Genomic DNA, 18,548 nt, shown 5'->3' with positions numbered 1-18,548 from the left:
TAACTCGACAATATTTTGTTTACTTTTTTAAAAGATATCAATTGTGAAATGAGTGATTTCTATTGGTTGGTGAACCTTAAGGTTTACTCTAGGGGTACACCAAGATTAAGTCCAAAAAATATAGGATAATTTGGTGCCTCCATGTCAAGTATCTAGTGATTTTTATGTCTTAAGAAGTTAAGACTCAACCTGAGTTTGACCAAATTCTCTCGCATAAACTTCTTATCTTAAATATTTAAAATCATCAACAAAACACTAAACATAAACTCCTAAACTCTAAACCATGAATCCTAAATCCGGAACACTTGGGTAAATCCGGAACCCTTGGGTAAATCCAGAATCCGAATAAATTATACATTTTGACCCATAAAAGAAATTTTCATATTTATGAAATTTACCCAAATAAATGATAAATTATTCATAAAATTATATAAATTTATGGGTAATTTTCATAAATCTGGGTAAATTTAATAAACTTGGAAACCTACATGGATCTTTCATTTTTTGTCAAAATGGTAGGAAGAACAAATTTGTCTACATTTATCTTAAATATTAAAAACCATCAACAAAACACTAAACCTAAAATCCTAAACTCTAAACCTTGAATCGTAAATCCGGAACCCTTGGGTAAATCCAGAACCATTGGATAAATCCAGAATCCGAAACAATCTGGAACCCTTGGGTAAATCCGGAACCTATGCCTAACGTTTAATACAATCTAATTCACTATAACTCAAGAAATAAGTATACGTATACATAAGATGTACGAATATCTAAGGTGTACGAATATATAAGGTGTACGTATACATAAGTATACATAAGGTGTACGAATACCTTAGGTGTACAAATACCTAAGGTGTACGAATACCTAAGGTATACAGAAGGTGTACGAATACATAAGGTGTACGAATATCAACATAACCCATCTAATACTTAAGATGTACAAATACATAAGGTGTACATATACATAAGTATACATAAGGTGTACAAATACATAAAATATACGAATACCAACATAACCCATCGAATACTTAAGGTGTACGAATACACAAGTATATGTATACATAAGTATACATATATTTAAGGTATACGAATACATCGGTGTACGAATACATAACATCTATGAATACCTTTTGTTTATATCCCTTATTGCATTGGAGAGTTTAAATACATATTAAGTATAAAATTTAAATACATCTACGAATACAACGAGAGCACAGTGCTCTCCAAAACAATTATACGTTAATTATTTAGAACTCACATTTTACTCTATATAAAATTTAAATATTTTGCTAATAACCTATTGGTATTATAATCTAAAATTTTGTCAATCTCATTATAGATGATCTAATTAACTAAAAGGTGGTAAAAACAATGAAATAATTTATAACAACATTTCATTTGTAAAAGCTGATATACCAAAATATTTTCATTAAATTCAATAAAATAAATTAACATATTAGTTTAATTGTGTTTTCATATATGTGAAGCACATTCATTTAGACAACATAATTTTTCATATAAAATTTAAGATTGTTTAGAAATGAAATGTTGAAATAAATAAGTGAAATACATCTTATAATAAAAAAACTAAACAATTAAATATTTTTATAATAAAAAGCTAAACAATTAAAAAACTAAACAATTAAAGATTAAACAATAAATAATTGACATTAAAGACATCTAAAATGAAATATAATGAAAGATTTCTTTAAAAAAATACATCATATTTTTATTATGAAATATATAATACAGTTACAAAAAAATCAATAAAATCGAAATAAAATCTAGATAATTTTTCAATAGAAAAAAGACATTTTCTATTAATTGTTTAGTTTTTCTCAATAAAATCACAGCCATGAAAACTAGAATTTTAGATGGATATAAGATGTTTTAATAGAAAATAGACATTATATTATCTTGTATTATTCAAAGATTTTTTAAAAACTAAATTATTAAAAGATAATGAAATATAATTTAAACAATTAAAAGATAATGAAATATAATGAAATATTTTTTTAAAAACCAAACAATTAAGAGAATGTAATATGTAATACAGTTACAATAAATTTCAATAAAATCGAAAACTAACCTAGATAATTTTTCCCATTAGATTACTTTTAAGAAATCAATTTTTAAATTTTAATAAACATTTTTAGTATTTATACTTTTAATAATTAATAAATGATATATAGTATTTTTGTATGATATTAAGCATTCATTTTAATCATTTTTAATGTATAAATATTACATTTATGTGTCATATGTATAAATTTCATAAACAGGGGCTTGGAGTGTACATGAGCGTAATGGTTTCTTATTCTTCAGTTAAAGAAAAAATGATTTTTCTTCTTCAGTTAATTTAACTGTAAAGATGGTGGTGTAGAAAAGAATGAGAGAGAAAAAGAAGATGAGAGGAAAAGAAGGAGAGGGAGATGATTTTCGTAGATGATGGTTGGTGGTGTGGAAAAGAAGGAGAGAGAAAAAGAAGGAAAGAGAAAAAGAATGAGAGAGGTGGTGTGACAAATTAAAGAATGAGAGAAGTGATGTGACAAATTTTATTTTAGATATATTTTAATTGAAATGGCAAAGATGTAAATAATGAATCTGACAAAGGTCCCAAAGGATATTTAGACATAAGTTTACATGGGCAAATGCAAAAAGTTGCCCAATTGGCTAATTTAAACTTGAGGTCGCCCAATTCCCTAATTTCAAACTTGCGATTTGCCCAATTTGCCAATTTTTTCATTTTTTATCTACATTGATATTCAAATAATATTTATAATAATACACACTTTTATCAAAAAAATAAAATGATATTATTATTAACTGTTGGTGTTGTTTGTGGCATAATAAAATGTATTAGGTTACCCAATATAAATAAAAATAACAAATATTGATATGTCAACCGTTTTCTTTTTTTTTCTTCATTAGAGTGAATTAAAATATTATATTGTAATTAGTGTTTAATTTCATATAAAGTTGAAAGGAAAATAAAAAAAAAAAATAATTTTTTTACCGTGTAAGAATCTTACAGAAAAAAAAAATTACAGTATTTTTTAATTAAATCATTTTATATTTTAGTTCTCAGTGAAATCTAATCTATTAAAACTGAAGTACAAATAAGAAATACCTCATAGATTTGCTCAATATTTACAGTGGAATGCCATTGAATTAATTAAATATTTTTTTTGTTTTTCCTGTTTAATTTATGATTTCCTAATTTGAATTTTAACTAAAAATCAGCTATAAATTAGTTCCTCAAATCTCCATATCAAACACTGTTAATAATTAGCATCCAAAATATTGCCTAAATTTGTGCTAACCAATATATTCTACGTACATAATATCTTGTGAACTTAAATTCACGTGATTTTCCCTGCAAAATGGGTTAATATATATTCTCCACTCTAAGGTTTCATATATATATATAGGGTTTACAAAATAATTACTCAACTATTCGGGTAGTGGGCATTTATCAATTTTTTCCTTTGCATTTAACAATTTAATATAACCTAATTTAATAATAAAAATCTACACAAAGTTAAGCCCAATAGTAATTTGTTATCAGTTAAATTGAATTGGTATTTTCATTTTATTTTCTTACAAATTATAATCTTAATTTGTTATATGTTACAGAGTAGATGGAAATTGAACAATTATTTTATTTTGTTACAATAGTTAAAACTTATGTATCATATTAACTATTTTTCGTACTTTTAATTCAAAGCAATCGTTATTTATATATATTATACATATATAACTTTATATATATAAATGTTGGATTGTTATATGATATCTAATATCGATGATAAAGTATATGAAAAAACACAACCAAATAAAATTACTCAATGTAATCTAAAATATACTTCCTTTGTACCAGTTTAAGTGGTGCTTAAAGTTTTTCCATAAATATTAAGAAAATACATATTTCTATAAAATTTATTTTGGTTACATAAAAATAACATTAAATAAAACTAATTAAATTAATAAAAAAATTACAGCATTTTTTAATTGGTTACAAATTTTAAATTGCAATAAATATTATCTATAATAGTGAAAATATCACTTATTATGAAACAAAATAAAAATCTTTAAACACCACTTAAAATGGTACATATGGAGTAATAATTATATAATACAAACTGAAATTCGCCCTCAATATTCTTTAAATATTACAAGTCTATGTCACTAATTTAAACCATGTTTAACACTTAAATCAAACCATTTAAATATAACTTAAATAACTAACCAAAATGTACGTAGTAATAAGTAACCAAACAAAGGTCAATTCAATCACATTACTAAAACCATAACTAATTAAAAGCCTTAACCACTCATCACCCATTTCTTTAAGCAATACGGAGTCTTATAAATTTGGAATCACACCAAAAATACAATGGCATCTTCTTATCGTACACTGTTCCACTATAAATTTATAACCTTTTATGGAAAATATAAACCATATAATTATCATATATTCAGTCAATGGAAATTCAACTAAGAACATATTATTAGTTCGTTATTCTTCGGATTACAAAGTAAGCATAAAAACTAAGGAAAACAACTTTTATAATTTGAATACTTTTTTCATAAATAATTCCAATTATTATTATATATTGAATCATTTGGACAATATCGACAAACAAACATTTTCTATATCATAAGCATTGGTCAATATCGACCAACAAACCTTCTCACGATACATTTAAAATATAATAATACATAATTAGTTATACGGTAAACATTAAAATATATATATATACTAATTATAAAAACAAATACCGTAACTATTTCGAAATAAAAATAAATATAAATACCCGCACGGGTGTGCGGGTCAAAATCTAGTTTAAACTTAAGATTACCGGTGAATATCCAACAAGAAACTAGTAAAATCCCAATGAAACTACACAATCGTATTTATTTTAGCAAAAAAAAAAGAGAAAACTACACAATCGTATTTCATCATCATATGAAGAGTAAATATTTGAGAAATAAATTGTTTGAAATACACTAAATTGGATGCGACCTTGCTCTGTTTTGGCTGGCTCTGTTGCAGGTGCTCTAACACCTAAACAATTACAAATACAATATGTATGAAAAACAAAAACAAAAACAAAAACAATTAGTATTATCTATATATAAACAAAATAATCCTCTGACGAGTGATTTGTTCGATACAGACAACTTCAACGATGGGATGGGCGGTTCAGAAATCGGCTTTACTGTTATGCGGAGATTACATGGAAGCAACCTACGAGACAATAGTTCCTCTCTACATCCTCCAAACTTTTGGCGTTAGCATCCACTGCGAGCTACACACGGAGCTAGTCGTTTGTATATATTATTACCTTGGTTAATCTTTACTGATAGTTTTGGTTTTGATGGACGGACACATTGCTTTTCAAAACTTTGGTTGCAGTACACAAAACCTGCATTGAATTTAGCCATGGAAAGGAGTCGGAGAGCTTGTAAGTGGTCCATGTCGGCTTAACACTTTGTGTATATCGCCTCACAGAGCTTTGACGATTGGTTGTTTTTATGTATATATCGAAAAATTTAACTAAATTTGAAATAACCAAGTCATTTTTATCTATTAAAAACTAGAAACTTTGAAAAGAGTTTTGGTCAAATTAGATCCTTTTATATCGGAATTTTAGAAGGTATGTAGCTTAAATTAGATATGTTTCAATTTTTTATTCATCTATAAATATTCTTCTTTGTCTTTGTAAATTTAAAACACCTTTAGTTCATTATCTAAGATGAAAAATTCTTTTCAACCTTCGCTCATTGGTATCATTATGGTCACAGTTCTTCTATTCGGTTTGTATTTATATTTATAATTTTATGTATTCGTATAATTTTTATACAATTCTATAATGTTGGGTTTAGAAAAAAATTCCAGAATAATCAATGATTAAGAAAGAGATGTTCATATTTTAAGTTTTTTTTCAATATATATGCAAAAAACTCTCTAAATATATGTTTTACCAAAAAATAATAATTTCTATTTTAAATACGAAGACTAAATTTATGTTTTAACTATTATAATAACAGGAGTAATGACGATTGCTCAGAAAAGAGGACCACAGCAAAAACTACCTCCTTGTCGACGCTACCTTTAGAGAAACATAGCATGTAACAGGGAAGATTGTAGTGCTGAATGTTCTAAAAAGAGGAATGGACTTGGTTTATGTATTGGCTTATCAAAAGAAGGAGGAAAACTTTGTTCTTGTTTTTATCAAATGAATAAAAACAATTCTTGTTCTCCGTAATCTTTTATCTACATTGGAACTTAAATAATACTTATAATAATATACACCTTTATCAATAGAGAAATAATAATATTATTATTTTGTTAGTTTTTGTTGCATAATAAAATGTATAATGTTACAAATATAAATAAAATAATAAATATTACTTAGACGTTTGTCTTTTACCTTTTTCTTGGACGTGAAATAAAAATAATATATTATAATTAGTACTTATTTCATATAAATTTGAAAGAAAATTAGAGGTAGCAAGAGGGAAAAGGCCTGTCGATGATGCTGGTACGGTGCTTGTTGATTGGTAACTTTTACTGTATGTACAGATAAAAATGATTTTATTGTGTTATTTCTTATTAAATTTTATTTTTTAGTTTTCTAACATCAAATTACATCAACTTATTTTGGCAAAAAAAACTGAAAGAAACCTATTTTTTAGTTGGAAATTTAGAATATAAAATAAAATCGAAAAACATAATTAAAAGCTTAAAAATTATAAAATTTATCTATTGATTAAATCAGTGGTTCAACTGGTACCGGGTTTCAGGTTTTGGTGGGTTTTTACGGATTTTTCGGGTTTTTAAAATTTTGGTATTCCATAAAACCCAAATCAGATTTATATTGAATCACCTTCACCGGTTCAACTGCGGATTCGAGTCAGGTTTCAAAAAACTGGTTAATCCTGATAGATGATCATTTAAAATGATTTTTTTTTCTTTCTTTAAATGAGTTATTTAACGTAAAAACAAATATTTTGTTTTGGGGTGGTAATTGAGATTTTTCATGATAGTGCCCCATGTTGAAAATTTTCAAGGCATCCAGATATAGCAGTTATATATTACTGACTAGTGATATTCTGGCGCTACGCGCCGGGTTCGTATGTTATAGTTTTATATAAATTTATAAATTATTATATGGTCTTAACAAATAAAATATGTTAAATATGAAATAAAAATATATTAAAAATGATATTTTCTGATCTTTTTATAGTGGTTAGTGACCGTAGTGCATTACTTTGTTTGAAGTTGTTTAGTTCAAGTGGAATAGCATAAGTGGTTGTTACTGATCGTTTTAATAAAAATAGAATAAAAAGCCGATAGTCATAACAAAATTAATTTAGTTGGAATTTAAACATAAAACAAAGTTGATGTTTTATGTTAGCAAGTTAACAAATTTTGTAACATGATACAAAATATGTTAGCATTAAAATAACATCAACTTTTACTAGGTTTATAATAGAACTACATTATAACTCATCAATAATTTGACCACCAACATTTTATAAAATATGTTAGCGAGTTAACAAAAATTGTAACAAAATACAAAATCTGTTAACATGTTACGAAATATGTTACTGAATTAACAAATTTCGTAACATGATACAAAATTTGTTAACATTAAAATAACATTAACTATAAAATGCATAAACTTATTTCAAATTTAGACAATCATAATGAAAAACTTACCAGAAGTATAGTCATGAACTTGTGTGATTTATACATTCAATTCATAATTTGTAAACACAAATCTAAAGGATCAAACCTAGGAAAATAAAAAATGAAGTTTTAATGAGACTAAGAAAGAAATAAAAAAAAAATCAAAAGAAATAATATAATTTAATCTGAATACTTTGGTAAGAAATAGATAGCATATTGTTCATAAGTGATATGAGAGAAAAAAAAGCATAAAAAAATAAAAATAGTTAGGAAAGAAGATGAAGAAAAATAAGAAAAACAAAAAAAAAAAAGAGAAAATGAGTTACAGGAATCGGAATGGTTTAATCATCTTCCAATAGTGATGATTGACAGAGCTACTTCTAGGCCTGCAAGTAGATGGTAGGGATGTTTTGGTCAATGAAAACAGTGAATCATCAAGTGTGGTAAGTCTCAAATTGGAGTCTTCATTAGAGATATAGAGACCAATTTTCTCTAGTTTTTTCCCAATAAACATAGTAAACCGAAGTAGGGTAATAAGTGTTAACCAAAAAGGCATAGACAACAAACAATTAGGTGGAGAAGTTGGAATCACCTTATAAGTTATTGAATATGAGTTCTTAAGGTTAATAAATTTTCATGAAATAAGTTGTTTATAGCTTCACATACCTAATAGTTTGATTGTTCCAGACTTAAATAAGTTTCTATTTGTTAATCATATATACTTGCTTTACATTTATTAATAGTGAGTGATATTTGATTGGAAATAAGATAATGTACCTCTAATATATAAAATTATTTTTATAAGAAAGAAAATTCAAACACAACATAAATCTTGTGAATCTCCCATGATAATAACATTCCCCAAAAATTAAAAACTATAGTAGAGTAGCTGGGATGACAATTAATATCGGCATTAGTTGTGTACTTGTCTACAACTTGATCAATGTGGGAAATGAATTATCGATTATTCCTTCTCTCTTAATTTGACTTTTCCAATATGTCAGTTTAATTTTCAATAACGCAGTTTCTATTCTACGCAGCGTCCTATATTTAGAGTTAGACTAATGTAAAACAAAAGGAGAAATATATCTGGGAACATCGTTCTTCGTCTTATCAGTTTGTTTCGATGCTCTTAATCTTAACAAGTAGGTTGGCAAAAGCAAAACTCCTAATACGTAATGCTGAACGGCAAGTACTCTTATAATTTCACACTTTGTCTTACTTTTTTTTTGGTTTATTTTTTTTGTCAACAATTTGTTTATATTAATTATCGAAAATTAATCCATTGAGGACTACATACACACCTTTAGAGGCAGCAGGGTAAAGACAAATCTATGCATAGACAAAGGCAAATCCAACTATAGAAAAAAAGCAAACCCACATTTGAGATACTTACAAATTGGTAAAAATAAACATATGAAAAGATAAATTTATAAAAGGTTAGAAACACATTCAGCAGTATATAAAAAGCATAGCGAAATTCCAATAAACAGAACAAGAGCATCGTTTTTCAAATATTTAAAGGTAGTTTTTTTTAAATTGAAATTTGTGTATAATTTAGATTAATTTTCCAAGGTTGGTTTGTACTTTGTAACAACCTGATTAAAATAATATATAGTTTAAATATAATCATAGCAAATTAATAGAAGTTAAATATATAAAACTTAAAAAAAATATATATATATATATATATATATATATATATATAACTTGAAATAGTGTTGCCATTGCCAACAACTAATAAATCGAATAAGAACCTTTTTGGAATCACGAAAAAAACCGGTATAATTAGATTGATCAATCACACCACATTTTAAAACTATGTAATAAACAATTTTTTTTTATTTCTGCTTATAATCTGACACGAAACTTTAAATTAATTATATGGTCAATATCAGAAAACTAAGACATGTAATCTTTAAATAATATAATCAGCCAGCAAAACTGCAGGACCTTACATGATTATCCATCTCATATCATAACTCATAAGTATGAATTACAAACTGATTCGTCTGATCTCAGATTGTCAATGCTTGATGAAGATTTTGGTATAGTAGTTGAATTTTTCTTTCACTGAATAGTCAGTCAATATATATTATTTGATTCTCCTTATTTTTTTATTCATTATTAGAGCATCCTTATTGCAGTATGTTATCACATCTTATGGGAATATAATAAAAGAAAAAAAAAGAAAAACTGATCAGAGATGTGTTTTTAGGTTGTTATGCAAGAAGTGTTTTAGGATATTTTTTAAGGTAACGTGGCTTAATTACCCAATATCCAAAACATCAAACAGACCAACTTTTCTACAACTTCCATTTACGGTTCATTAAATAAAATGTTTGTGTATTTTAATTAATATGTTTGTTTCTTTTTATGTTTTTCATTTCTATCTTTCATAATAATTTGAAACTAGATTTTGACCCGCGCTTCGAAAGCGCGGGTATTATTTTTTACTTTTATGAAATATATTATTTGTTTGTAATTATTGAACATATTTATTTTAGTAAAATTTTCTTTATAATAAATTTGACACACATAGTGTCTCTGGTAAACTATGTGTTTCTCTGACTTTGTTTTATTCTCTCTCCAATCAACATATCGAAGCGCGGATATTATTTTTTACTTTTATGAAATATATTATTTGTTTGTAATTATTGAATGTATTTATCTTAGTAAAAATTTCTTTATAATAAATTTGACATATAGAGTGCCTCTGGTAAACTATGTATTTATTTGGCTTTATTTTATTCCTTCTCCAATCAACATATTTATTTGGCTTGTTGTTAAAATAAATGATTTTAGAACGCAACTGTTTACTTTGATATTTTGTTTAAACAATGTGACATATTTCTGTATTAATTGTGTTCAATTAAATATTTACATTGTAATTTAAATTTGTATACAAATCAACATATTTGTGTAGTTTGTTATTAAAAAATGATTTGAATCCAAATGTAAGTACTCTTATAGTGATTTTTTCAGTTCATATAATTTTTAAAAATATATTTATTTCAACTGAACCAATTAATATTTTATTAAATTGGCCCGTGAAATATATTTTTATACATCGATATTCAAAAGATCTGGTAACTAACGATACTCAAAAGATCTGGACCGAATCAGGTTATATGGTTATTTTTATTACAAATATCCGAACCCGTTTTAGATACATTGGTTATTTAGATATTTTTAGGTTCATATACATCAGAACCGAATTCATCTAGATCTAGAATGATCCAACTCAAAATCCACACATAAGTTTATAATATTCAAGCGGGACTTGGTTACCAAAAAAAAAAAGATACCCGAAAAGAACAACATGTACCTAAATAGACAGATAATGTTCATGTCTAAATGATTATATAAATTAATAAAAAACTGTTTTATGTGTTTTGCTAAATTAAGTGAAATAGAAAGAGTTTTTTTTATCAAGTAAAATAATTATATGGAGTGGAAAATTAAGTGACAATAAATGTAGGACATTTTAAGTATTTTGATTTAAGTTATTATTTTATTCGCAAAACATATTTTTGAACTACGTTTTTGGGTACGTAATTTTCTACCGATTGTAACTAAAATAAAAATATTTTAGTAAAATAAAATAAACCAAATGTTTAATCATATATAAAACCTAATTATTTAGCATTTTTGATTTTATAATTGGCACAAAGTTAATATTGATTAACTAATAAATAAAAATATGCACTATTATTATTATGGTAATATAATTAATGATGTAATTTATTATTAAGGTAATATAATTAATTAAATTGTTAAACTAAGTGAAATATGGAAACACAATTAATAGATACTACTATTCAAGTTTCCAAACACTCCATTTTTTATAGCTATAACTAAACACACCAAATTTTTTTATTAATCTTATCCAAGTATCCAAACGCACCGAATTTGTACTTCACCTTTAATAAGATAGATTGTATATTGGGTATCTTTTTATTTTCAAATAAAATTTAGTATTACTCTTTTATGTTTTCAATTTAAAAATTATTTTTAATGTTTTAAAAATTATTATATGTTTTAACATTATTAAATTATATAATTACTAAGATACAAGTTCTATATCTTCTCACTTATCTTACTACTAATTATTACTAAACTTCACTTTTTTATATTATTTTATTAATTTTTACACCTAAAATATATCTTCTCACTTATCCCATTAAGGATGCTCTTGGATATCTTTCGTTCATGACAACCATTAAAAATTGAAGACCTGCAGAATAGTAGCTCTAAGATAATGACTATGATATGACGTATATTTAAGGACTCCCTTGCACTTGGAACATATGTATTGACTTTTAATGCATTGATTTTTGGATTTTTTCGAATACATTTATTACTTTAACGGAATAGTGATTTTTTTATTTTTACTTCATATTTTTGTTTCCACCGATGAAGTATCTTCACACGTATTCTCCACCCGGTTTTGTAAGGCTTGACATCCTTAAGCAGGTTACCACTCGCGTTAGTAAGACATTTTTCTTCTTGTGATTTTTTTGTGATGGGTTGAGAATAAAGAAATTGAGTGGTAGAGGGATATCTATGGCTAGAAAAATTGGTGAGCACGTTAAATATCAAAAGGAAAATCTGACCATTAAGATATTTCTTGATTGTATGGTTGATATGGGTATATTCTTTTTTCTCTTACGAAATCATCAATATATTGTTATATTTGTTTGGGATGATTTAGGTAACTAATTATGGAGGCATATGTCTTTTAAGGAGATAAGGAAGCAATATAAGAGATTTGGAAATATATAGCTTGTACAAAAAAAAAATGGGATGAAAGTTTAGTTGAGAAAATTAAGGTAATCATATATTTTTAGATTGAAACCGAGAATCTAGCATATTCTGTCTACCAATTAATTCAAAATTTCTATATTATTAAGATATTCTAACGAATATTTGATGCTTTAATAGTTTGGTTAACTGAACCAGTTGGTTAAGATAAATGTGGGGTAAGTTAACCGATAATGTGCATGTTATTGATTTCGATTTTGGTTTAAGTTGTGTGATAATGAAATTACGTAAAGGACATTAATGAAAACAACAAAGAAAACGTTTTCCCCAGCTAACCTTATCTCCAAACAACAGTAAACTTTTTTTGTAAGTCTGCTATCCTTGTGTCCAAACAGTATCAAAAGGTGCTTCAGTTTTTAATAATATCTATCTTATTAAAACAGGAACATTACAACTTATTCTAGGTAGATTTTTAAAGATGGACTTCATATATTTAAATTAAATGTCTTATTCTTTATATATAATACGTACAATACTCGAACTTTGCATTGATGTATTTCCTTAAATACAATTCTTCATTTTGTCTATATTCCATATATGATTTTTACATTTATTACATGTCGATTTAAATAAGATATATACTAAGAATACTAAAAATATTAATCGTTCTATAATTACCCTATACAATTCATTTTAAATTGATCAGTATACTTTCATTGGCCATATTAATTTTATTAGTACGAATAACATTAGGTAGATAAGTCATAAACACATAAATAAAGATATGACTATTCTTATAACTATGTTGGACCTAATCTACTTTCTAAAACAAATAACACATAGCTTCATATATTGTATAGAATATAGTAATATATATAGTATTATATTTATACAGTAATACTAAAAACAAACCAAACTGAAATATAATATATATCAAAAATGCTTTGAACCATTACACACAAAATATATTAGACCTCAGAGATCAAATTCATTTTGAAATTACGTAATAATTATTTAAAAAAATTAAATTTCGTAATGTACAAAAAAACATAAGTTTTATATAAAATTTTGTGTTACAATAAAAAGACACAACTCGCGATTGCAAAATATTATTTTTACATACGAAAGACAGTTTTGATATTGTTCTTTAAACACAAAATTGAATATACAAACTCGATACTACATAAAACTAAATAATATAGAATACATTTTAAAAATAAAACCCGTGCGGGTGTGCATATGTTTATATAATATATAAATATATTATGTTATACATATTTTCATATAAATAATATCCCAATGTAAGTTTTATATGATAAATGTTGAAAATACAAAATATATAGCACTATATATTTAAAATAATATAGAAAAAATTACTTTACGTTATCATAAAATTTAAAAATCAAATTTAGTAATTAACACACATTGCTTATTTAAATACATTAGTACACATTGTTATTTATCAAAATTTTATATTAATACACATTGCGATCATATATAACATTTAATAAAAACAAAGATAAAAAAAAAATTTACTCCCGCTCGGTCAAGCGGGTCATGATCTAGTAGATCATTATGTTGGTATCAAAGAAATAGATGAACATTTTATCTACCCTCACAATTTGTAAAATCTATATACTATAAAAAAAAGTGAAACCTAATTTATAAGCCACCTCAGAATAAATATTCAACCAATCATGTGTAACCAAACCATTTCAAACAACTGCAGCCCAAATAATCTCTTACGCATCCTAGAACTCTATATATAAAAGTTAAAACATGATGAATGTAACTGTATGTAAATGGTACAGAGTGCAGTGTATATAGGCATCAAAGCAAAACCAACATGGATCAATCAAATCATCATATCTCTATTCTTTCTTCACTTCTTAACTGAAATTCTTCTTCTGCGTCCCAAAAATTGGTTGTAACGGGCAGAGAGCTTCGGATGACAAAAGCAACGAGCATGCCCGAGAAGATGCTATGTATAAGTTATAAGGGGAAGGAAGGAGGAGCAATGTGTTTTTACTCTGACCGTTCCCTGCTCCGACCATTCTTGTTGTACATCGGAAGAAGCCAACTAGAACCGTGTTTCCTCTTTCCATAACACCGCCAATATAACACACACAATGCAATTATACAGACTATAGGAATCGCCCATCTATTCACCACCACCACCCCCCCCCCCCCCCCAAAAAAAAAAAAAAGAATAAAGACAAGCAGAGAGACTGAGAGAAGTTTTGTCAGGACTTATTTGTTACCTGTCCAAGTCGAGAACGGGACTATACACAAGAGTCTCCCAAGTCCCGACGATGAAATGCCAGACCGGGTTGTAGAAAAGAGATTCAGCTGTCCAGAACATCCTTGTGTACGTCTCCAAGAATATGAAGAGTATCCATGCCGCCATTTCCAACAAAATGAATTTTATAATGAACCGTCCCACCACTACCATTACCAGAGAGAAGGCAACCAGCCAGTTGAACAGCCTGTTATTGTATTCTTTGATGAACAATGACCGTGCCTTCCCCATCATCTGCACACAAAAACCCGTTCAAATGTAAAAAAATTCTCCCATCCTTGTTCTTTCGGTGTGTGTTTGCATATTGTTACCTTGGTTAACCTCTGCTCATAGTTTTGTTTCGATGGACCGACACATTGTTGTTCAAAACTCTGGTTGCAGTACACGAACCCTGCGTTGAATTTCGCCATGGAAGGGAGCCGGAGAGCTTGTAAGCGGTCCATGTCGTCTTCACACTTTGTGTATAGCGCTTCGCAGAGCTTTGACGATTGGTACTCATTTGCAAGAACAAAGTTCTTATATACCTGCAGGGGGTGGGGTGAGATTTTTAGCAATATTGGAATCATCATCATCATTCATCATACCTCTTGCATTTGATCATCCAACTGATCCACAGATTTCTTTGCATGCTGTCTTCCAAAATGCTGAGCGTCAAATGATTTAATAGCTTCGTTATGTGCTGTTTCATGTTCACTTTGGAGATACTCTTCAGACATAGGTAGCCGCAGTTTCACCATCCTCTCATTGTACAGCTTCACACATCTCTCAACTATATCTTTATTGAATATCTCAACTAGTGATCCTGTAGATGGAATCTCTCCTTTATTTAGCGCATCCAGTATCTGCAACAATTAGAGAAATTAAAAAAAAAAAAAAAAACTGGAATAGATTCAACAAATAACCAGCTATGTGTAACAAGTGTGATTTCTCAAAGACACACACACACACACACACACCTGTTCCAGGAAAGATATAAACTCCTTTCCGTTTAGTGCTTTCCCCTGCACTATCTTTGGGCGGAGGATACTAGCAACGAGCTTTTTCAATTGGTCACGCCTTGCAACATAGGTAGGGTCCAGTTCCTCATCCCTCAGATCACACAGCTTCGTCCGCATGAGATGGGGCTAAATAATAAAAGAAGCAACAAATCTTTTCATCATTGTGGGAAAACTATTCTACTTATAAGCACTGGAAAGAGTAACTTTGAGAATGGCCCTTAAAGGTAGCAAGTAACAAAAAAAAAAGTGTTTAGCACACACTTTTTAAAGATAACCACAATACTTTCATGCACAAAAACAGCCATTTTGATTGAAAGGTTCCATGCTATATCTTTCCTAACCTGTGGCAAGCTAAAGGCAGTGCTGTTGTCACCCATAATAGCCAAGGAATCCCGGATCCGGTTAACCTGTAAAAGGTTCCGACTTCTGAGATAGTAATGATGATTACTAACTGGTAAAGATGCAGAAATAAAGAAGAACATACCTGATCAATATTTTTGTTACCTGAAAACATAACAAAACAAAAAAAAAAAAAACCAATCAATTAAATTAACAAGGGCAGTTTCCTGAGAAGAAATGGTTCTAGGGTACATCCTTGTTACAAGAATGGAAAAGGAACTCTAACCATCTTCATTAGGGACGTGTTTGAGAGCTTCATCCACCATTTCTTTCACCGATTTACCTTCTGCATTAAGTTGGAACACAGTGTTTTAATCATTGACAAGCACACTTAACCTTTAGTTTACAGGACCAGAACAAAAACATTGAGTTTAAGCGCACTACTATGCATGTTTTTTTTTTTTTTTCTTACGCAGAAAATCACGCTGGATAAGCCACAGAAGCTTTGACGGTTCAAAAGCTACGTCTTGTCCCTACAATGATACACTGATTAGAAACAGAGTTTTGAAGATTACATTGGTCAAGAGTAACAGAAGCAACGTTAAGGAAAGTACCTTTACTCTAATCAATCGAGTGGCATGAGCCAATGCAAAATAGAAAGCTAGTCAGTATCCATAAATAAAGGCATATTATTAACAAAACAAAAAAAAAGAGCAAGTGCTGAGTACTATCAAACAAACCTTCCATAAAATTCTTCTGCTAACTCAACAGCAAAGGAGAGCCGAGAAATATCAGCTTCGCGGATCTGCGTATGAAATAAATGCGGATGAACTTGTATAAAACACTAGTTTACTTTATACATGTTACACATCCTTATTTGTAAACTTTCAGAAATCAAATGATATTGCTACCTAGTCCTATAGTTTTACTTGTGGCATGGTAATTCAAGTATAAACCATTACGTGAAATCTTTCTAGAATCATAAGCAATCTGAACAAAGACAGAGGCAGGACAACTTACGGTTTCAGGCAGATTATAGATAAGCACAGAGCTCATAACTGTTGCCAGAGCAAATATTCTGAAAACCAGCATTAAAAAAAAAAAAAATTGATTAAATATTCAGAGCTTCATCAAACAAAACGTCTATTTATTTTTTTTTTTTCAAATGTATGGGCACCGGTCGTCATAAACATTAGACTTTCCAACACTTTCAAATCCTTCAGTGTCGAGGTAAATAATGGAAGTTTTAACTCCGTCAATCTCTAGCTCTAGTGGTGTTCCCCACACCCAGATACCTGTTTACAAACAATTAAGTGGATCCCACCACCAAAAAAAAAAAAAAAAGAGTTCAAAACCTTTCAACAGCAAGTAAAGCATTCATATTCAATTAGAGGATGATATTGTACTTAAGTACATTGGTGAAATACCTTTTGTTTTGGTATCACGCATGTGTCCAACACCAAAACCTAATGTATTTGAAAGCAATGTAAGTTAACTAGGCAAAAAAAAAAAAACGAATGTTCAGCATTTAAAAAAGTTATATACACCATCTCCGGATATTACATAATATAAGAAAACGAAAAGTGTTTGAGGTAAGAGGCACCTTCATAACAAGAAAGGGAAAGAAGCTGATTGAGTAGAAAAGATTTTCCAGAACGGTATGGACCAATTACCTAATGTTAAAAAAAAAAAAAAAAACAGATCAGGTTCAGATAATAAATAATAATAAGGAAGACACCAAAAAGTTAATAGTAGATAAGCAGCAGAGTCAAACATCACACTTTTGACATACATACCGCAACAGCAGCAATAGGAGTAGTGATTCTACTAATCGCTTCCAAACCTTCTCTACTAAGCCGAAGCTTTGTATGATTCGGATCAGGCTCCACTATAGGAAACCTGCGTTAAGCAACAAGGAAAAAAAAAACATATTTTTGCTACTACATCAATGAATTTTCACAGTAGCTAGAATTTGCTGACAATGAACTGCTACTAGTCTACACAGAGAATAACAATGTCTTGCAGCAATAAAGTGGCCATAACAGACCTAATAATACTACTAGTAGCAATGGAAAAGAAAAAAAAGAAAAGAAAATTAAATACAATATCAAGAGGACACAAAAAAAAAAAAAACATTTATTTCCATAAGATTGCAATGAAAACAAAACCATACTTCAGATCCAAAAGGCTAACATTCATTCCGACCAAAGAACAATGCATTTTGTCTTTTCCAATTTACCAAAACTACAAGACAGCGGTCCGAAAATCTAGAAAACCAAAGACTTTAACCAATATACAAATCTGAGAGAGGAGATTACACTTACGCCTGGTGAAAATTCTCGATCGAGAGAGACGTTTGCAACAATAGGCAGAGAGACAATAAGAAGACAAACGCCCGATCCATAATTTTGACCCGAATAAAGAACACGACCCGTTATTTAAACCC

General features: G+C 28.3%; 1 protein-coding gene across 1 annotated transcript; it reads right to left on the bottom strand.

Annotated features, from left to right (window-relative positions):
* Positions 1 to 14,201: 14,201 nt before the first annotated feature.
* LOC108848615 (uncharacterized) lies at positions 14,202 to 18,536 on the bottom strand (the record flags this gene model as incomplete). The annotated part of the gene is made up of 17 exons (XM_018622016.2): positions 14,202 to 14,627; positions 14,728 to 14,999; positions 15,077 to 15,289; positions 15,350 to 15,607; positions 15,722 to 15,889; positions 16,105 to 16,170; positions 16,248 to 16,267; positions 16,389 to 16,448; positions 16,575 to 16,635; positions 16,717 to 16,723; positions 16,843 to 16,907; positions 17,123 to 17,180; positions 17,280 to 17,397; positions 17,530 to 17,568; positions 17,706 to 17,775; positions 17,899 to 18,001; positions 18,427 to 18,536. Coding segments are annotated over 17 exons (1,824 nt in total), but the record flags the coding sequence as incomplete, so codon positions are not given.
* Positions 18,537 to 18,548: the final 12 nt, after the last annotated feature.

This window comes from Raphanus sativus, chromosome 4 (genome assembly GCF_000801105.2).
Source record: "Raphanus sativus cultivar WK10039 chromosome 4, ASM80110v3, whole genome shotgun sequence".
Lineage (NCBI taxonomy): Eukaryota > Viridiplantae > Streptophyta > Magnoliopsida > Brassicales > Brassicaceae > Raphanus > Raphanus sativus.
The sequence above is the reverse complement of the archived record's forward strand: the minus strand, read 5'-3'. Positions and strand labels throughout refer to the sequence as shown.